General features: G+C 39.5%; 1 protein-coding gene across 3 annotated transcripts in view; it reads left to right on the top strand.

The window, feature by feature from the left end:
• GLIS3 (GLIS family zinc finger 3) overlaps window positions 1-22,045 on the top strand; it is a 665,074-nt gene that overhangs the window by 173,724 nt on the left and 469,305 nt on the right. For 2 of the 3 annotated variants that reach the window (XM_053656109.1, XM_053656111.1), the window contains exon 3: window positions 9,053-9,121. The exons of the other annotated variant lie outside the window; for it this stretch is intronic. Coding sequence is in view for 1 of the 2 variants with exons in the window: in XM_053656111.1 (XP_053512086.1) it covers window positions 9,053-9,121 (69 nt within the window). In the remaining variant the exon portion in view is untranslated. The remainder of the gene's footprint in view (window positions 1-9,052; window positions 9,122-22,045) is intronic. 3 annotated transcript variants of the gene reach the window in all.

Raw genomic sequence — 22,045 nt, 5'->3', positions numbered from 1 at the left:
TTCTTGAAATAGTAATGCATAATATGCCAAAAATGCTGCATATTTCTTTCTTCAATATTAAAATAACTACTCAAAAATCTGCCAATTTTGATGTTTTCCTTTAAATGCACACTGGTATGACAGTCGCAGTATAATCAAACTAAGTTGTTTTGAGTGAAGTTCAAGACAACTAAGTGCTACTAGAGTCACCTCATGGAAAAAACAAACTATTGGCCAACCCAATACAATACTATTGACTACATTCCCTATTTTGCATCCCCATGACTGTTTTGTAACTACCAATTTGTACTTCTTAATTCCTTCACCTTTTTCACCCAGTTCCTCAAATGCCCCCTCCTCTGGCAACCATCAGTCTGTTCTCTGTATCTATGAATCTGTTTCAATTTTGTTTGTTCATTTATACTTTATTTAGATTCCACGTATAAGTGAAATCATACTGTATTTATCTTTCCCTAACTGACTTATTTTATGATACACTTTAGGTCCATCCATACTGTCACAAATGTTAAGGTTTAATTCTTTTTTTATGGCCAAGTAATATTCCATTGTTTATATGTACCACCACTTTTTTTTAACCAACTTGTCTATTAATGGGCACTTAAGTTGCTTTAATATCTTAGCTATTGTAAATAATGCTGCAGTGAATGTAGGGTTGCATATGTTCTTTCAAATTAGTGATTTCTTTTTAATCTTCACATGAGGACATGCTTATTGACCTTTAGAGAGAGGGGAATAGATGGAGAGAGAGGAGGACAGAAACATTGATCAGTTGCCTTTTGTACATATCCTGACCAGGGACTGAACCTGCAGCCTAGGCATGTGGCCTGACTAGGAATCAAACCTGCAACTTTTTGGTGTACAGGACAACTCCCCAATCAAATTGAGCCAACGCCATCCAGGGCTCGAATTAGTGTTTTGGTTTCTTCAGATATAAACCCATAAGGCAGTTCCATTTTTAACTTTTTGAAGACCCTCCATACTGTTTCCCATAGTGGCTGCACCAACCTGCATTCCCACCCACAGTGCACAAGGGTTCCTTTTCTTCACATCCTCGCCAGCGCTTGTTTGTTGATTTATTGATGATGGCCTTCTGACAGGTGTTAAGTGGTATTTCATTATGGTTTTGACTTTCAGTTACCTGACCATGTCCTTGAGCATCTTTCTGTATGTCTGTTGGCCATTTGTATGTCCTTTTGGGAGAAGTGTATATTCCAGTCCTTTGCCCACTTTTTAATTGGATTGTTTGGGGTGTTTTTGGTGTTGAGTTGTATGAATTCTGTATAAATTTTGGATACTAGTCCCTAATCAGGTGTATCATTGGCACAAATATCTTCTTTCATTCAGTAGGTTGTCTTGGTTTATTTTGCAGTGCAAAACTTTGTAGTATGATGTAGTTCCATTTGTTCATTTTTAATTTTGTTTCCCTTGCCTAAGGAGATATGTCAGAAAAAAAATTGCTGAGAGAAATGTCAGAGACTTTACTGCCTATGTTTTCTTCTAGGAGTTTTATGGTGAGAAACAGAAGATTTAGTCCCCTGCTGGGGACTGAAGAAGGTCTTTCATTGCCCCCTTAACTTAATTTCTTCACCTGTAAAAGAATTCATTCCCATTTCCCAAATTTGACAGAGCCTATATATGAGATCACATTGCCAAGTCTCACTTGCTGTAACTGTCTTGAGATTCAAATTTACTGCCTTCCAAATTATTAGATTAGCACATAGCCATCCCATAAAGAGGTCACTTCAGTTTCTAAATGCTAACAGGAAATCTAGTCCTTTCCTTACCTTGGCAAGGGTCAGCAAAGCAGACATGGCAACAGGATTCCAGGTATGATTTGAGGAATCTGAAAAGTTCCCACATCAAAATGGTTTTCCCTGGTGCTGCTCCAAATTTCTCCTTTTGGTAAAGCATTTTCCAGGGATTAGGTTGTGGACATATTGTGTGTGTGTGGCGGGGGTGGGGGAAGGTGGGACTTATTCTGGCTACCACAGAGGCTTCCTGGAAGCATGTAGGCTTTCCTTAACTATCAGCAGGCAGTGTAGATGTGGTGGGGGACCACATTCTAGTGAGGAGGCAGATGTGTGCTGTGTAGTCTGCCTCCAACTAGACATTAGGCTTTGTAGAATCTTCTATTTCTTGTGTATGATTCCACAGCTATGTGTCCAGGGCCCACTGTGGGAGTGGACCCTCCTCACTGCACCTGTTCTGCTCCAAGTGCCCACTAAGTGTTTGTGACCAGTGAGCAATGTCCTGACCCCCAGATGAAAGGTAGAAATGGAGATCCTTGGCGATGAATGCTCAAGGGTCTTTTAAAAATTCACACATCATCTACATTTATTGAGCACCTCCAAGTGCTCAACTCAAGGCACTATTTCAAGCTTTGGGGACACAGATAACTGGCACATAGCCATTGCACAAAGGGCATCTTTTTTATTTCTCAAACTTTAAATGGAAAATAGGATTTTTACTTTTATAGTAAAAAAAAACCCATGATATTTATTTTAAAAAATAAAGGAGCTTGTAGTGCCATTTCTAGGTGAAAGTGACTATAAAGTGCAGCGAGGGTTAGAGAAGGTGGAAGAGGTGTTCTTTGTTCTGGAGGTGATTTCCAGGAAAGGGTTGGATACCATAAAATGGAGAATAACCAGAAGGCTAAGTGGGGACTGGTCTTGAGAAATGTGGGCTTAGTAAAAATTCCCAGTAGTCCATTGCATTTGCAGATGCAATATCTTTAAACCTGCATATGCAATTCTCTGAAAGTCCATTGCATATGCAGGTTGAAAGATAAACTGTATGTTGTTCCTTAAACCTTTCTTTTTCCATGTTTGCCCAATGTTATGCCCTGACACAGGGGTCCCCAACCTCCAGGCTACAGACCAGTACTGGTCTTGGCCTGTTAGGAACTGGGACACACAGCAGGAGGTGAGCATGAATGTAATGTGATTGAATCATCCTGAAATCATCCCCCCACCCCCTTCCCTTCAAGTCCACGGAAAAATTGTCTCCCATGAAACCGGTCCTTGATGCCAAAAAGTTGGGGACCCTGCCCTAGCACATTTTTCAGAGTTCTAGTCACCACATTAAGGGATCCTCTCTGTTCTAAAGTGGTTTTGAGGGGAAACTTGTCACTCATCAAGAACACACAAACAGCCCCAGGATAGGTCCTATGCTGGCCTCAAAAGTAAAATGTAAAAGAGAAAAGATGTGACTAAATTTGCAGTTTGGAAAACCCAGATTTACTCATTTAAAAGTTTAGAGTACGCTGAACAATATGGGCTTTGCAGTCACACCAGTTGCATTCATATCACAGCTTAAGGATTTACCTGGGCAACTTACTTATTTTTCAGTGATTCTGTGGTCTCCTCTGTAAAATGGGGACAAAAATAGTACCTACAGCATCAGGATTAATAGTACCTATAGCATCAAGGATTAAAGTATTTAACATGTTACTCAGCACATAGTAAATTCTCAGTAGATGTTAACTGCCATTCACTCCAAAAAGATGCTGTTTAAGGTTGTGTGGGGTACATCTTTTGATCTTAAAAGCAAGGTAGGAGAAAATGATGACCAAAGTTAATCCTTTTTTTAGAAACTTGAAACAAATCACCCAAAGCCAAAACAAATCAAGTGACTTACAGAAAACGGGGCAAAACAAATCAAGTGATTTACAGAAAATGGTGCTTACTAAGTCATTGGCAGGCTTCCTGTTCCCTTGCATTTTTATTAGCAATTTATCTGAATTCTGAAATATGTGTTCAGATTGACCTTAGTCCGTTTATGAAAAGATATTTTAGAATCCAAATCTGTTGCCAAATTTATGTGTGAAATGAGGGGAGAGAGTTTGAAACTATCAAGGAAGAATATTAATCATCATAATAATTACCATAATACAACTGTATTATCTCTTTTATTTAATGAAGAGCTTTTCCACCTATTTTAGTTCATGTGGTTCTCAAAATAATCTTCTAAGGTATCTATGGGGGATCTTAGAAGTGACTTAAATAGTAAACACACCCTGTTTGATGTAGCCAGATAAGCGTTGTTTTTCACAGTGGTCACTTTTGGGAGCTGCATATAATTTGGAAAATGTGGCTGTTGTGCAGGTCACATTTTCAGAGGCTTTTCCAGTTATCACACACACACACACACACACACACACACACACTCTCTCTCTCTCTCTCTCCTCATTATTTTTTAAATTCCTTCTCATTGTTTATACAAGATGCCCAGTTATTTACTAGCCTTGGTTCCAAATGACTTTTTGTCATTGAGTTTTGTTTTCAAAACTCAAATTTGCCCTTTTCAGATGTGACTCGAGATTAATGAGAATATTCAGATAAAACCCACAGACTCTAATTATACATCCAAAATATTTCAAACCAGACTCGGCTTATTGGAATGTAGAGGAACATATGTGTCACTTCCTCAGGGGACCATTTTGAAGGGCATCCTTTATTTGGCTGTGAAAGGTCTGGTATGTTTGTTTAAACACAAGGGTCATATTACTTTATGGTTGTGGTTTTAGGAAGTCAATAAATAACTAACTTTCTTCCTCACCAGAGCTCTGTCCCATTTGAAAAATGAGACAGGGAAGCAGATGGAGATTAAACTGTGAGCTTTGTCACTGATAAGCTGATGGAAGAATTTGCTTCAGAGGTATGGCCAAAAGGGTTGTCAACAACCCTGCCCGAAGTGAGAGGGCTTTACCTCCCAGTCACAGTCTTCACCCCCACCCCGTGCAGAGCCTATTCCACTAGGCATAGAGGGGCAGAGCAGAGTGCCTGAACTCTGCAGACGAGAGATGAGAATGGGCAAAGGGTGGAGAGGGCAGAGCAGGGTTAGTGGGTGGGGGCGGAGAGGAAATAGAGAGAGAGAAGAAGGTAGAGGAAGAGGAGAGGGAGGGGGAGGAGTTGAAGAAGGAGGAAGAAAATGAGGAGGAGGAGAGGTTAAAGTAGGACATTCACTTTCTTTTCCTAAATTCACCAATCTGTTAAAACACTCCTCTTCTTTTCAAGGGAACATGAATAAGAGGTGGGGGGTGAATCAAAAGTGTTACACAGGAAAACATGCAGTAAGTAGAAAGAGGATTCCTAGCTGGCATTTTCCAGATGTTTACCTATTTAATTTAATGGGACCAACATTTCCAAGAATTAGATATGATTACCTCTATATAGATAAATTTATAAAGAGCACCTAATAGGTAGGGGTAGATGGAATTTGTATTTGGGTTGGAATACAAAGTCCATGTTTGCTCCAATACACCAAGAAGAACTTTTGATTGCGCACAATACAACACTGTGTAAGGGAGTGTGTGATAAGGGCCTGAAGAAAGAAGAGATTGTTCCATCTGGGAAATCAGGGAAGTATCTTGGAGGGGATGCAGTGTGTTAAATGTGCATTGGCTAGAATTTCAATACTTAGAAACAAAGTACTCTCTGGGAACAGGGAACAGCATAAGTAAAGGTAAGGTGTTGGGAAATTAGCAGGCATAGTTTAGGGAATCATAAATAGTGCACATGAAAGTCATATCAGGTTGTGGTGGTGCATTGCAGTAAGCACAATTTTCAGAGTAGAAAGAACAAATGTGAGCAAACAATCAAATCTGAGGGATTGGGGACAGACAACATCAAACCTGACATCAAAATTTTTAAGCCTGGATGATAACGAAAAAATGATAGTGGCATTAAAAATACATGAAAGTTAGGAAGAGAGATTGGTTTTACAACTACTTGTCTCTGAACATTTTTAGTTAGAGGTACTGTTTAGTAGAGACAAATACTTGTTTTCATGATTCATTCATTCAAGCAATAGCTTTTTATTCCCCTTTTTGTTGAATTTATTGGGGCGATGCTAGCTAACAAAACTATACAGGTTTCAGGAGCACGATTCCACAACACATCATCTGTACACAGTGTTGTGTGCTCACCACCCCAAGTCAAGTCGCCGTCCATCACCATTTATCTCCCTGTACCCTCCTCCACCTCCTCCCACCTTCTTCCCTTCCCCCCACCCAAGCAATCACCACACTCTTGTCTGTGTCCATGAGCAGGAGCTTACAGCCAAGTAGGTGGGGGGACAAAATGAAATCAATCATGATATGAAATTTCTTTTTTTTAATTCTTGTTTATTCTGTTACAGTTGTTCCAACTTTTCCCCCTTTGCCCTCCTCCATCCAGCCCACCCCCACTCCCACAGTCCATCCCCACACTATTGTCCATGTCCATGGGTCATTCATACATGTTCTTTGATTAGTTCCTTTCCCTTTTTTCCACGATTTCCTCTGTTCCCTCTTTCCTCTGGCAGATTTCCTCTGTTTCCATGTCTCTGATTCTGTTTTGCTTGTTAGTTTATTTTGTTCATTAGATTCTTTGAATAAGAGAGATCATATGGTATTTGTCTTTCACTGACTGGCTTATTTCACTTAACATAATAATCTCCAGTTACATCCCTGCTGACACAAAGGGTAGGAATTTCTTCTTTTTTCTGCTGCGTACTATTCCATTGTGTAAATGTACCACAGTTTCTTAATGCATTCATCTACTGATGGGCACTTAGGCTGTTTCTAGCACTTGGCTATTGTAAATAGCACTGCTGTGAACATAGGGGTGCATAAGTTCTTTTGAACTGGTGTTTTAGGTTTCTTAGGGTATATTCCCAGCATGGAACCACTGGGTGAAAAGGCAGTTCCATTTTTAATTTTTTGAGGAAATTCTGTACTGTTTTCTACAGTGTACACGCCAGTCTGCATTCTCACCAACAGTTCCCTTTATTACACATCCTCATTAGCACTTGTTGTTACTGATTTATAAATGATGTCCATTCTGACAGATGTGAGGAGATATCTCATTGTGGTTTTCATTTGCATATCTCAGATAGCTACTGATGTTGAGCATTTTTTCATGTGAAGCTATCTATATATCCTCTGTGGAGAAGCTATCTATATATCCTATGTGTATTCAGGTCCTTTGTCCATTTTTTAATTGGATTGTTTGTCTTCTTGGTGTTGAGTTTATTAGTTCTTTTACATTTTGGAGATGAAACCCTTGTCTGATGTATCATTGGCAAATATGTTCTCCCATAGAGTGAGTTCCCTTTTCATTCTGATGATGGTTTCTTTAGCTGTTCAGAAGCTTTTTAAATTTGATATAGTCCCATTTGTTTACTCTTTCCTTTATTTCCTTTGCCTAGGAGATATATTGGGAAAAATATTGCTATGTGGGATATCTAAAAATTTACTGCCTATGTTTTCTGCTAGGATTTTTAATGTATCATGACTTATCTTTAAATCTTTTATTCATTTTGAGTTTATTCTGGTGTGTGGTGTAAGTTGGTTGTCTAGTTTCATTTTTTTGGCATGTACTAGTCCAGTTCTCCCAACACCATTTATCGAAGAGGCTATTTTTACTCCATTGTATGCTGTGTCGCTTTGTCAAATATTGATTGACCATAGAGATGTGGATTTATTTCTGAACTTTCTATTCATTTCCATTGATGTATGTGTCTGTTCTTGTGCCAGTACCAGACTGTTTTGATTACATAGCCTTGTAGTAGAGTTTGATATCAGGTATTGTGATCCCTCTAACTATGTTCTTCTTTCTTAAGACTGTTGTGGTTATTTGGGACTTTTGGGGTTCCATATAAATTTTTGAAGTATTTGTTCTAGATCTGTGAAATATGCTATTGGTATTTTAATAGAAATGTGTGAATCTATAGATTGCTTTGGGTAGTATGGATATTTTAATGATGTTAATTCTTCCAATCTGTGAACAGAGTATATCCTTTTATTTATTTGTATCTTCCTCAATTTCTTTTTTAGTGTTTTATAGTTTTCTGTGTACAGGTCTTTTACCTCCTTGGTTAAATTTATTCCTAGGTTTTATTTTATTTTATTTTATTTTATTTTATTTCTGTAGTAAATGGGATTGTTTTCTTAGTTTCTCTTTCTGATAGTTCATTGTTGATGTACAAAAATGCCATTGATTTCTGAATGTTGTCTTTGTATTTTGCTATTTTTTGGAATTAACTTATTAGGTAAGTAGTTTTTTTGTGGAGCCTACAGGGTTTTCTATGTATACTATCATGTCATCTTCAAATGGTAACAGTTTTATTGCCTCCTTCCCAGTTTGGATGCTTTTTATTTCTTCTTCTTGTCCAATTGCTGTATCTAGGACTTCTAGTACTATGTTGAATAAGAGTGGTGAAAATTGATACCCTTGTCTTGATTCTGATCTTAAGGGAAAGACTTTGGCTGTGGGTTTTTTTGTATATGATGTTTATTATGTTGAGATATGTTCCCTCTACTTTTATTTTGCTGAGTGTTTTTTTTATCATAAATAGGTGCTGGATTTTATCAGATGATTTTTCTGCATCTATTGATATGATCATATGATTTTTATCTATTGATTTGTTTATGTGGTGTATCATAGTTATTGATTTGTGAATGTGGTACCATCTTTGCATCCCTGAAATAAATCCCATTTAATCACTGTGTATGATTTTTAGATGTGTTGTTGGATCAAGTTTGCCAATATTTTGATGATTTCAGCATCTATGTTCATCAGAGATATTGGCCTGTAATTTTCTATGTGGTGTCTTTACCTGTTTTTGGAATCAGGATATGATAATGGCCTCATAAAAAGAGTTTGGGAGTCTTCCTTCTTCTTGAATTTTTTGGATTAGTTTGAGAAGGCTGGGTGTTAGTTCTTCTTTGAATGTTCGGTAAAATTCACCTGTGAAGCCAGGTAGTCCAGGGCTTTTGTGGGTTGATAGTTTTTTGATTATTGCTTAAATTTTGCTAGTTGTTATCAACCCATTCTGGTTTTCTGCTTCTTCCTGTTTCAGTTTTGGAAGATTGTGTGTTTCTAGGATTTTATCCATTTCATCCAGGTTGTCCAATTTCTTAGCATATAGTTGTTCATAATAATTTCTTACAATCCTTTGTATTTCTGTGGTATCAGTTCTAATTTCTCCTATTTCATTTATTTGGGTCCTCTATCTCTTTTTCTTGATGAGGCTGCTTAATGGTTTCTCAATTTTGTTTATCTTTTCAAAGAACCAGCTCCTGGAGTATCTACAAGAGACCCACCTCAAAACAGAAGATATACACAGGCTGTAAGTGAAGGTATGGAAAAAAATATTCCATGCAAATGGATGTAAAAAAAACCTGGGATAGCAATACTTATACCAGACAAAATAGATTTCAAAGTAAAGGCCATAACAAGAGGCAAGAAGATCACTTAAGAGAGTAGTCCAACAAGAGGATATAGCTTGTAAACATATATGCACCCAATATAGGTGCACCTAAAAAGAAAATATTAGAGGACTTTAAGAAAGAGATAGACAGCAATACAGTCATTGTAGGGGATTTTAAGTGCCTCCTGTCAACAATGGATAGATCTTCCAAACAAAAAGTCAACAAAAATATTGCAGAATTGAACAACACTCTAGATCAAATGGACTTCATTGATATTTATAGAACATTTCACCCAAAAGAAGCAAAATATATATTCTTCTCAAATACACATGGATCATTCCCAAAGATAGACGAAATGGTAGGACACAGAACAAGCCTTAACAAATTGGAGAAAATGAAATCTTAACAAGCATCTTTTTGGATCATGATGACTTGAAACTAGAAACCAACCTTAAGAAAAAAAATTCAAATACATGGAGGCTGAATAACATGTTATTAAATAATGAATGTATTAACAATGAGATTAAGGAAGAAATCAAAAAGTTTCTGTAAACAAATGAAAATGAACACTCAACAACCCAAAACCTATGGGATACAATGAAGGCAGTCCTGAAAGAGAAGTTCATAGCAATACAGGCCTACCTAAAGAAGATAGAGAAGATGGAGGTGTAGGTGGAAACACCATGCCTCCTCGCACAACCAAGTTTAAAAACAGCAAAGTTTTAGTAACAAAAACGCAACCAAAAACATAAAATTGAACTGTACAGGAGTCGGACAACAGGGAACCAACCATTCAGCCAGACTGGTAAGAGGGGTGGAGTCAGTGGCTGGTGGAGCAGGGTCATGCTGGAAAAAGTGGCCAGACCCACCCAGGCATGCAGGCAGTGGCTGGCAGATCCCAGGTGTGGGGTGGCAATGGGTGGACCCAGTGGGGGTGCAAGGTGGCTGGCTGACAGTGGTCACACATCCACATGTAGATAAACCAGGCAAAGGAGCAAGCAGTGAGACAGACCATGCAGGCTAGGGCCCCAGTGATGGGAATTAAAACCTAAAAGCACCAATTGGAAAAACTTTTAGGGTTGAGGTGCCAGGAGAAGCTCCCAGGCTCACAGAGAGTTTGTTGGAGAAACTCACAGGGTCCTGGAGGGTGCACAGTCCCACAAATTCAGGAGAGGGCACCAGGGGGGTCTGGTTTGCTTTCAGGAAGCAGCAGAGGGGAGTAAAGTCTGAGAGAGAGCTGAACAAGCACCATTGCCCCTCTCTGACCCCGCTCCCACATAGTGTCACAACCCAGCCACTGGGTTGCCCCACCCCGGTGAACACCTAAGGCTCTGCCCCTCATATATAACAGGTGTAACCTGACCAAAACATTATGGCTCAAGAAGAACAGCTCAAAGTCCCAGAGCCTATACTTCTAAGCGACCAAGAAATAGCCAACCTATCAGATGCACGGTTCAAAACACTGATCATCAGGATGCTCACAGAACTGGTTGATTTTGGTCTCAAATTAAATGAAAAAATGAAGGCTACACTAAGTGAAATGAAGCAAAATGCACAGGGAACCAATAGTGATGAAAAGAAAACTGGAACTCAGATCAATGCAGTGAACAAGAAGGAAGAAAGAAACAACCAAACAAAAGAATGAAGAAACAAGAATTCAGAAAAGTAAGGAGAGGCTTAGGAACCTTCAGGACATCTTTAAACGTTCTAACATCCAAATTATAGGGGTACCAGAAGGGGAAGAGGAACAGCAACAAGTGGAAAACTTACTTGAACAAATAATAAAGGAGAACTTCCCCAATCTGGCAAAGGCAATAGACCTCCAGGAAATCCAGGAAGCTCAGAGAGTCACAAAGAAGTTGGACCCAAGAAGGAACACACCAAGGCACATCATCATTACATTAGCCAAGATTAAAATCAAGGAGAGAATCCTAGTAGCAGCAAGATATAAGGGGACAGTCACCTATAAAGGAGTTCCCATCAGACTGTGAGATGATTTCTCAAAAGAGACCTTATAGGCAAGAAGGGCTGGAAAGAGGTATTCCAAGTCATGAAATCCAAAGACCTACAACCAAGATTGTTTTATCCAGCAAAGCTTTCATTTAGAATGGAAGGACAGATGAAGTGCTTTTCAGATAAGGTCAAGTTCAAGGAGTTCATCATCACCAAGCCCTTATTATATGAAATGTTAAAGGGACTTATCTAAGAAAAAGAAGATAAAAATATGAACAGTGAAAGGACAGCAAACTTAGTTATTAACAACCACACCTAAAACAAAAGCAAACTAAGAGGACAGCTAGATCAGGAGCAGAACCATAGAAATGAAGATCACATGGAGGGTTAGCAACAGGGGAGTGGGAGAAGGAGAAGTGGGGAGAAGGTACAGAGAATAAGTAGCATAGATGGTAGGTAGAAAATAGACAGGGGGAGGGCAAGAATAGTATGAGAAATATAGAATCTAAAGAACTTGAGACATATGGTCATAAACTAAAGGGGGGAATGGTGGGGGAGGAGGTGTGCATGGTGGAGGGGAATGAAGAGGGAAATGGGACACCTGTAATAGCATAATCAATAAAATATATTTTTTAAAAGGAGTAGAAAAAAAGAAAAAAGGCAGGGTTGGATATAGATTCAAAGAGACTTCAGGAAATATACCAGTTAAATGCAATGTATGGACTTTGGATCCTGATTTAAATGAACCAACTACAAAATGTCCTTTTTGACAGTTAGAGAAATATGTGCATTGACAGGCATTAAATAACAGTAATTATTTTAATTATTTTAGCTCTGATACACTACTTTGGTTATATTTTTAAAATATGGTAGATAAGAACTTGGTTAATAATTTTGAAGTTAGCCAATAGATTCACTATACTAGTGTCTCTACTTTTGTATGTGTTTGAAAATTTCCATAATAGTTTTTAAAAATAAAATCAGTCTATTCTGAAAAAAATAGAAGATAGAAAAATTTCAAATAAATGACCTAACCCTACACCTAAAAGAACTAGAGGAACTACAATAAACGAAGTCCAGAGTGAGTAGAAGGAAGGAATTAATCAAGATCAGGGCAGAATTAAATGACATATAGACTAAAAAAATGATATGAAATTTATACTTTGGTAATGGCAACAGAGGAGACATACAGTGAGCTTTGAAGATCTGTAAAAAAACAAGAGGGTCTGAATGGGTTATGGAAGTCAGAAACATCTGACAAAGGTGACAACCTGAGCTGAGATCTGAAGGGTAAGAAAGAGTTAAGGAGACCAAGAATACGAAGAGCATTGCATTCTTTGCACATTTGCTAAGAGGACAACATTCACATGATGGAGTATGACATAGCAATAACAATGAATGAATCTCTGTTACTCATAACTACATGAATGACTTTTGGTGACATAATAATGGGTGAAAAAAGGCAAGTTCTAAAGTCTATATGCAGCATGATACTTTTTTTATCATGCTGTATATAGTCTGAAACTCAAAAGAAAAAGTAACCAATACATTGCTTAGACATACAAATATATGTAAAACAACAATAGGCAATGAAAAATAAAATTTAAATTAGATGAAGTAGAAATTCAGAGGAGTGATGGGGGAAGGATAGGGAGGTTCACAAAGGAACATGTAAATTATTGGTAATGTTTGAGATAACTGAGGTGGACTGGGATTTCAAAAAATTCATTTAATCATTTAAAATACATGAATAAAGAGGGCCATGCATAAGCCAATTTTAATGGTGTGATAAACCAAGGATTACGATTAATCCAATTCTGGGCATCTGAGGGTTTTTTTTTTTTTAAAGGCATTGTGCTGAGTATTGGACTTGGAGAATATCAGGATGGCTGAAGAAGAGCAGAGAAGGAAAGACAAGAAATGAGGGTGCAGAGATCACTGAGCTCTGAACCGCCCAGTCTTGCATGCCTTTTCAGACCATTTTCTCTTTATCCCTAGAGCTGTGGAACCAATGAAGGGTTTTTAAGCAGGAGACATTCTTCAGAATTTGCATTTAGAAAAAAAAAATCACTTTTCTTTGATGTACTGAGGTGTGAAGAGAGGCCAGAATGAACATGGATGAACCATTTAGAAAGTTTTGTCTAGATGTAAGTGAGTGGAAGCTTAGAGTAGGGTAGAGGTTGCAGTCATAGTGGTGATGGTGATGATGGTGACTTTAATGTGGAAATAGAGCTAAATGGACAGATTTGAGAATGTTTAGGAAGTAAAATCTATAAAATTTAGAAATAGATTTGATATATATTGATGGAGAGGAAGGCATCAAGGATAACTACTATATAACTTTCTTATCAAGGGGCAGGAAGGAGAAATTTAATAATTCAGATTTGGGGATGCTCAGTTTGAAATGCCTTTCCAGGTTTCACCTTTTTCTCACCTCCTTTCTAGAGATGGTGATCTCACTTTTCTCTTTGTTGTCTTGATGAGAGCTCACAAAGTTAAATTCTTTCTGGGGCCAGGCAGGTTACTGGAGTGAGTGAAGCAGATTGGGTCAGGGAGACATTCAGAATGGAGGGGACTTTGGTGACCTGTAGAGAACATGACCCATCAAAGGGTGGGTGGTGGCTGCAACTTGGCTTAGCCGCTGGGAGGCCAAGGGTTGCAGGTTCTTCATGTTTCAAGAGGAGTAAAAAAGTCATCACAATTATGTTTATTTTTTAAGCAACTAATTTAACACTTTAAAAAAAGCTTACTGTAAGGCACATTCCTGTGGGCCAAATGAAACTGATCTGTGACCCATGGGTAGCTAGATGAAAATTTTGGTGCTAAATCATTCATTACTATTAATTTATTCATATTATTGGTCAAGTACATTTTTAATGCAACTACTGATATAGAAATTTTCTGACAGCATAGCACTAGTAAGAGGTACTTGTGCTTGAATTTTACCCAAGTGTACTATATACTCAATTTTAGAACATTTTTTAATTTATAAAAATTTCATTTTGAAAATGTAATATTCTCAGAAAAGTTGCATGAATCGAATAACAAATTCCCATATACCTTCACCCAGATTCACCATTTGTATTTCTCCACATTTGAATTCTTTTACCCCATCTCAGCCCTTGTCCCCTGCATCTGAGCCGTTCCAGAGAAAGCTGCAGACTTCATGATCTCTAACACTGCAGCATGTATCCCCAGAATGCAATGACAACCTCTTAAATGACCACAGTGCAGTGATCAAATGCAGGATTGATACAAAACCATTAGCTAATATACAGTTAATATTCAATTTTGCGATTTCTTTCTGACCCAGAATCCAGGCTGGATCACCCATTGTATTTGGTTGTCATGTATATTTAGTCTCTTTTCATTTGGAACAGTTCCTCATTGTCTCTCATGACAGTGACATTTTCGAAGAGTGCAGGTCATCTGTTTTATAGAATGACCCTTAATTTGAGTTTGCTTGATTGTTTTCTCATAATTAGATTCAGGTTATGCATTTGCGGGAGTGGCAGGAATACTATGTAAGTATTGCTGTGTCCTCAGTATATCACATCAGGAGGCACATGATGTCACTTTGATCATTTAGGGAGGCTGGTGTCTGCCAGATTTCCTTGCTCACAGGAGCTTATCCCCTTTGTAACTAGCAAGTAATCTATGGGGAGATAATTTAAGACTCTCAAATATTGTATTTACCAACAAACTTTAACCCAATAATTTTAGCCTTAGCACTCATTGAAAATTCCCATATGAATCTATTATTACTGTGGACATGGCAAATTTGTGATTTTTAAAAACTAACATTTCATTTATTAACATTCTACAGTAAAGAAAGGCTTTATCTTCCTTATTTATTTCCTGTTATATCTTTTTGTATCCTGATGGACACCTGGATTCTTCTTGTATCCAGTGTTTTCTAATTGGTCAGTGGGAGCTTTTTCAAGCTGGCTTCTATGTTCTTTGACATGTTCTCATCAATTTTTGAGTATTTGCTTTCTGCCACAAGAGACTTATGGTTCACTTTGTACTTTCCCTTCTCTGGCCCTGGAATGAGCCATTTGCCAAAGGACCTCTGCTTCCTTTTAGAGGTGAATATATTTTTAGAAACTAAACTCTGGGTACCAGGTACACTCATTACTACTGAAATGTCATTCAGTGCTTTCAGTGGACAGAACTAGGAGCCATGTATTTTTAAAAATTCCTGGTTCATACTGATACTTCTGAATTCAGTCAAACACCACAGGGCCTACCTACCCTGCTGTCTCCCTTCTCCCACAGTGAGTACCTGCCTCCAACAACATCGATGTGTTTGCTCATTTGAAGTAGGAGAGCGTTCCTCCCTCTGTCCCTCCTTTCCCAGCTGTTGGGATAACTTATTTTGACATTCCTCAATTTCTATAGTTTGTCTAGTTTATTTTCTCACATTATAAGCATGTCAGGGTTTGTCTCTCTAAGCATATCTGCCGAGATTTTACCATGTAGAAATACTACATTAATATTATTTATCATAAATCATACAAAGAACAATCCCCTTTCTTTGAGTGAGACTGAAATAGAGTTTGTTGATAATAACTTCCATCTGCTTGGCAGTTTACAGTTTATAAAGTACTTCTTTACATGTACTACTTCATTCATAATGGTTTGAATTCCTTAGGTCCCAGACAAAATGAATAATAGATAAAACCAGAGCTTTTCCAAATGTCTGACATAGTAGAGCTCAAATAATACCCTCTGATTTTTAAAAAGATGCATTTAGAATCTATGATTGATGAACACAGATATTATATAAAAGCATGAATAATTCTCAGAAACAGATAATCTAGAAGTTTTATACTCACATTGGCATTGTTTCACAGGCATTTTTGTCACTGTTATCTTATAGGAATTTTGTATACCCCTTAGGTCGATATTTTGAAAAGATGCCTGCTTCCTAAACACATACCAAATTACAAATGCCTTTAAAACAGCAGGTCTCAAATGTGGCTGCACATGGAATGGCCTGGGAAGATGGAAGTGGGGGCTGCACCTCTCATCCATTAAATCAGAATCTCTAGAGTAGGTATCAGTACTTTCTACAGCTGTCCGGAAGATTCTATGGAGCAGCTACTATTAGGCAAAGAAAAGCTGTGCCAAGGTTTGTTTGGTGAGAGTGGCCTGGGTCACAGGGAGCTTGTTGCTCATATAACGCCTGGTTCACCATTTAAGAAATGGCGTCCATAATCTCATCCTGGTTTTGCAGACTTTCTTTACCACAAGGTGATTTTACTCCTTATCCTTGACCTCTCTTTGTTCAGTCCTGTCTTCACTGTTGCACGCATTATACCTTCACTGATGAGCTCTCTCCATTGTCTCATCTTCCAGGCTTTTTACTACTCTTCCCTTACTTCCCCTCCCACAAAAGGATTGTCCTTCTTCTATAACAGTTGAAAACTCAGCCATGCCTTAAGATTCTATTTCAGTCTAGTTTCCTCTGTTAAACCTCCCTGACCAACTGGGTCTCCGTAGCTCTCCCTTCTAGTACTTATGATGAAGCTTGTGGCATGGACCTTCTATTTGGTCCCCGAAATTGAGTGCCCTGCTCAAGTATCTTAATCTCTCATCCAGATTAAGTTCCTTGAAGGTGCCATCTGTCACTGGACAACTGGTAGGAACTGCTAAAATATCACTGACCTGTAACACAGGTCAATACATTGACCTAAAATACAGGATCTAAAGATCCACAGAAAATTAAAATCAATGTTAGAAGCAAGAAATATAGGTTTGGGACTTTCTGGGAGAACCTCTGATAAGGTTACATGGACTGCCACATGAGCAATCATTGGATATGCAATGATAGATGAATTTAATGATTTTTTTTTAGTATCTGCAGGGTTCCCACTCTCTCTTCCAAACCCAGAAAAAGGTGGGGAAGTATTTTTTGGGGGGTGGGAATGGAATGACATTGACATTGGGAGGCAGAGATGGCAGCGTAGTGTATGCTTTGTAAAAGGGAATAGCTTTTTCAAAAAATTTCTCTATGATGATCATCATTCTAGATAAGAATGTATGGATATTTTCTTTTAAAAAATTCAATATGTCATGCCCATTTCTACTCCCTTCTGGATGTAAGGGTAACACAGTGTTTGGGACAATAGACAACATCCTAAGTAGTAATATGAGACTTCTGATCTGAAAGCCCTGCATTCTAGAAGTCCAGACCCAGGGAAATGTCCAGGTACCTCAGAGGCAGGATGGGAGCCAACGCTGGGGAAAGGGTGCCACCTACTGACCAGACGTAGTCATACTTTATTCCTGCTGTTTGGGCTGGGAGCAAATTTTGTCCAAAGGAGGCTGGCCCAGGAGGCCCGGGGGTTCTCTGCCAGCACTCACCCTGTTTCATGAGGACATAGGCACACAAGCAAGGTTTCCAAGTGTGTATATTCTATCAGAATCTCTTAGAAAATGAGTTCTCACTTGAGGAAAAATATCAGCAGCCTTGGTGCAGAAAGTGATAGAGGTATTTGAATGCTATGGCACAAACAGCTGTGTTGTTAAGGGGTGGAGGTGGCAGAGGGTGAAGTTGAGGACTTCAGTCTGTTTTAGAAGGGTTTGATCTGTTTAAAGGTTTTAAAAATAGATCTCCATTTTATTTAAAGATAAAACTTTATCCTTTGAAACATTAGTAAATCGAAAGTTTGCATTTAAAAAGCATTGTTACATATGCAGTAGAGTTTTAGAATGTTGCCTGAAGTCAGGACACACTGACTGATGGAAAGGGCACCACTGTCTCCCCATTAACCATTTAGCTCCAAGCTCCTCATCCAGGAGATGGGCATAGTCGCCTGTCTTTTCAACCCCTGTCCAGTCAATTTGAAAAACGCAGTAGAGGTGGATAAGATGGATGGATGGGATTTGTTTCCTCCACCAGGAAATGCTTCTGGGACACATGATAGTCGGTGTGAGAAAGGCCACACCGACTATCCTAAATCCTAAATCAACTGACACCTAAAGTTAATCTCTTTCAGTTCTTTGGTGAGAGTGGTATCTCTAAAAAAAACACTTTCATTGAGTCAGCGCACAAAGGAATGGGAGAACATGGAAGGACCATGAGGGATGCGAAGGAAATGTTCCTTCTGCAGCCTGAGAAGGACTTCACAAGCTGCATCTTGGCAAATTGACCTGCAGGGGCTTCCCATGTCCATCCTCAGCAGCACTTAATCCCTGGGGAATTCCGGCCCTCTAGATCCTGATAAACAAAGTCACATTAAACTCAAGCCTCCAGTAATATGCACTCTCGCCTTGCTGCTGTGGTTCATTTGGTTGGAATGTCGTCCTATAACCAGAAGTTTGTGGGTTTGATTCCCTGTCAGGGCATAATCCTAGGGTTGCTGGTTCAATCCCCAGTCTGGATGTGTGCAGGAGGGAGCCAGTTGATGTTTCTCTCTTGCACTGATGTTTCCTTTTCTTTCCCTCCCTAAAAAGCAATAAAAAAGTGTCCTGTGGATGAAGATTAAAAAAAGATGCACTCTCAAGAGTGTTATACCTAAACTAGAATGAGAGGAAGCGAGTGCTGCTTTGCTCAAAGGCATAGTATGATAGCCAGTGCTTACTGGCTGCCAGGCTCTGGACCAAAAGCCTTCCACAGATCAGTTCATGGATGCTTCCTACCGCCTAGTGAAGTAGGGTTAGCACAGGCTCATAGATGGAGGTTAAGGAACTTGTCCAATGTCCCAGAGCCAGCGAGTGAGAAGGAGAAGATCTGAGTCCAGTTCTGCCTGGCTCCAGAATCAACACTCTTATCCGTGTGACATTCTGAACCTCTAATTGTGTTATCTCAGAAATTGCTAGTGGAATTATCTTGGAGCTAGAGAAATTAAGGAGGATGCCAGGGCTTGTGTCTTTCTTAGATTTAAAGAGATATCCTGCACTGTGTTTGACAGAGGACCCCCTACTTTTTCTTTTCTTTTTTTAACTCAAGACCATGCAGCTCCATCAAAGTTCTAGACTAGCTTAAATGTACAAGCAGCATTTCCTTGTTGTCCTGAACATGTGTGTGTATACGTACAGGTGCATATGTGTGCATCTTTTTTTGCATGGAGTGGGGATTTGAACCAAGAACAGGAATACTGAAGAAACAGCATGAAGAGCACTGGACTAGGAGTCAAGGATCTTCAATTCTAATTCTGACTCTGCCATTTACAACAATAATAACAATAGCAGCTAATACGTGAATGCTTACAATGTGTCAAGCACCATTCTAAATATTTTATACTTATTAATTTGCTTAGTCCTTATGCTGTTCTATGAAGTATTATTATCACCATTTTACTGTTGAGAAAATTGAGGTAGACAGCAGTTAAGGTACTTGCGTAAGGTCATTCCAGCTAATCATTGGTAGAAAGTTGGCTTAAACTCAGCCAGTCTGGCTTACTACATTAACTATTATCTAATGCTGTTTCCTGGCTAACTGATTTGCAAAGTGTATCAGTTACTCTTTCTGGGCTTTAGTTTTTCCCATTTATATATTAATATTTTTAGCAAATACTGAGTCCCAAGCTTGCGTTAGACATTATAGATCAGGTAAAGATGGAAAAGACTGTTCACACGGATGCCCTCCCTCTAATACACATGGTGCGAAATGCAAAAGAGGGAATCCCTGTGTGATTGACAGCATCAGGAAGGGCTTCAGGAGAAGCTAGTTTTGGGACTTGATCTTAAGGCTGGACACTGGTCCAGAAAGGGCATCCCAGGCAGAGGTAAAGCTCAAGGTAAGTTTGGGATCCCTAGTAACTAGTCCAGTTTGACTGAAGAACAGGGTATTGACCAGAGGGACAAGGCCAAAGGTGTAGAGCCAGGTCTGAGGTTGGAGAGTCATATCCAGGACCATTAACATCTGAACTACTGTGTAAGTAAATTCATGTAGGGACAGGCTGGAGGCAGGAAGACCAGCAAAGTTAGAGAAATGGTCTGGCTGAGGACCTCAAACTGAGTGGGAGAAGGGGCACTGAACAATGAGGATTGTTCAGAAACTGCCAGGAACATCGGGAAAGCAGGATGGGGAGGGCGAGAAGGGATAGAGAAGGTGGTATGTGGTACAGTGAGCAGAATGGCCAATTACTTGTAAAGGAAGATAGTTCAGTTGCTGACTTCTCCAGCTGGGATTGCTATGGACTCTGTAGGCAGGTACACTTGGCCGGAATCATTGAATTTGTATGGCTGAAGCTCAGGGTCATGATCTTTAGAGAAATGTGATAATCACAGCTATGTGCCAGGCACCCCCACCCTCCATGTTATCTCGAATCAACAGAAGAGCACTGCTAGGCTGGTGTGTGGCTTTCATTTTAGAGTTTTTAGAGTTCAGCAGCCAGAAGACTAGAACAAGTAAAGGGGCTACTGACTGGTTGAGTGGCCTGGGCAAGAAATTCAGTCTTTCTGTGCCTCCATGTGTAAAATGGGGATAACCTTACCTAGCTCTTAGGGTTGTTGTGCAGATCAAATGAGTTAATATATGTAAAGTGCCTGGCCTGAGTAAGCACGTAGGAATTGTTGGTTATTCCTATTGCTGAGTAAACTAACGAAATGACTGGATGAGGATGTACAGATAGCAGAGTCAGGGTTCAAACCCAGGCCTACGCAGCTCCAAAGCCTCCTTAACTTTCACTCACATGTTGGAGTGAAAGCAGAGTTCTAACAGAGATGAGAAGGAAGCAAAGGGGATTGTGCGGACAGCACATTCAGGTGGCCGAAGGAAGAGAGAAGTAAGAAAGAGAAAAAGGAGAATTTAGTAGGAAGAACAGAAATACAGAACTTAAAAAATATATATTTTCTGTTTTCTGACTGTTAAATCACAACAGCGTCACTCTAAGCATTAAAACATCATAGAACAAAATTCCTTGATCTAGCTACCTTCCCTGATGCCCCGTCAGACAGCCATTGCTGACAGATGGCATTATAGTATCGTGGAAAGCAGGGGAGACACTCAAAAGAGCAAAGATGTTTGATGAGGCTGGGTGCAGGGGGTGAGGGCCACGAGGCATGGCGTTGGGGAGGGCGGAGAGGGGCCATCGGGGCGGACATGGGAGTGGCACATGATGTGGGTGTGGCAGTTAGGCGTGGAGCGCATTTGGTGTGCAGGGAGTGGGCAGGGGGCTGATGGGGCTTGGGGGCCTCTGCTCAGAGTGAGGTCCCTAAAATAAAAAGACAGGGGATTATGGAAGGTAATCACTTCTATCCGCAGACCACTTGAAATTCAGAACTCCTGCAAGGAGGATACTTTCAGCTTTAAGATTTGATACTGTTGTGGTCTCCATCCTTAGAAGCTGAGTCGGAATCTCTAGAACCAACCTGATTTTAGACAGGGACCTCTCCTCAGGTGATTCGGGAAACCTAAAACAGGGAAGTTGTATAAAACACCAATATCACTACCTCAACTTACTCTGCTCTCAGCGGTATGTTGGCAGATGGAAAGTGCTTTGGAGACTCTATGTGCTGATCAAAACCTCTTGGCATTCAAACATAAATTCCACCGAGACACAGAGGCGGGTCGTCCTGGGTTATTGACTCATTACAGGAGGTCCTTGGTATGTTTCACATGCTTGGAAGATGCTGATGTGCTTCCCTGTGGGGTTGGATCTGTTTCCCCTCACCCATATGGGCATATTTGGGGATTAAATTTGCAAACAAAATTCAGAAAAATCACCAGTGACTCTCCTTGGACCAGGTGGTGGGCAGAAGGAAGGCTGGCAGCAGCCATGGTCCAAGGTGGATTCTTTGTGGCACATACATTAGAAAAGTGAGTTCTGATGTTTTCCTTATCACCTGGAAACTAGCTAAGCCTGCCTACGAGGTCATTATTAATATAGTAGAGAAGTAGGTTTACATCAAATAATCTCATTTAATGTTTGATTATGTTTTTACATA

Source organism: Artibeus jamaicensis, unplaced genomic scaffold (assembly GCF_021234435.1).
Source record: "Artibeus jamaicensis isolate MK-2021 breed Jamaican fruit bat unplaced genomic scaffold, CSHL_Jam_final scaffold_1964, whole genome shotgun sequence".
NCBI classification, from domain to species: Eukaryota; Metazoa; Chordata; class Mammalia; order Chiroptera; family Phyllostomidae; genus Artibeus; species Artibeus jamaicensis.
This window is presented reverse-complemented; position numbering and strand designations above follow the sequence as displayed.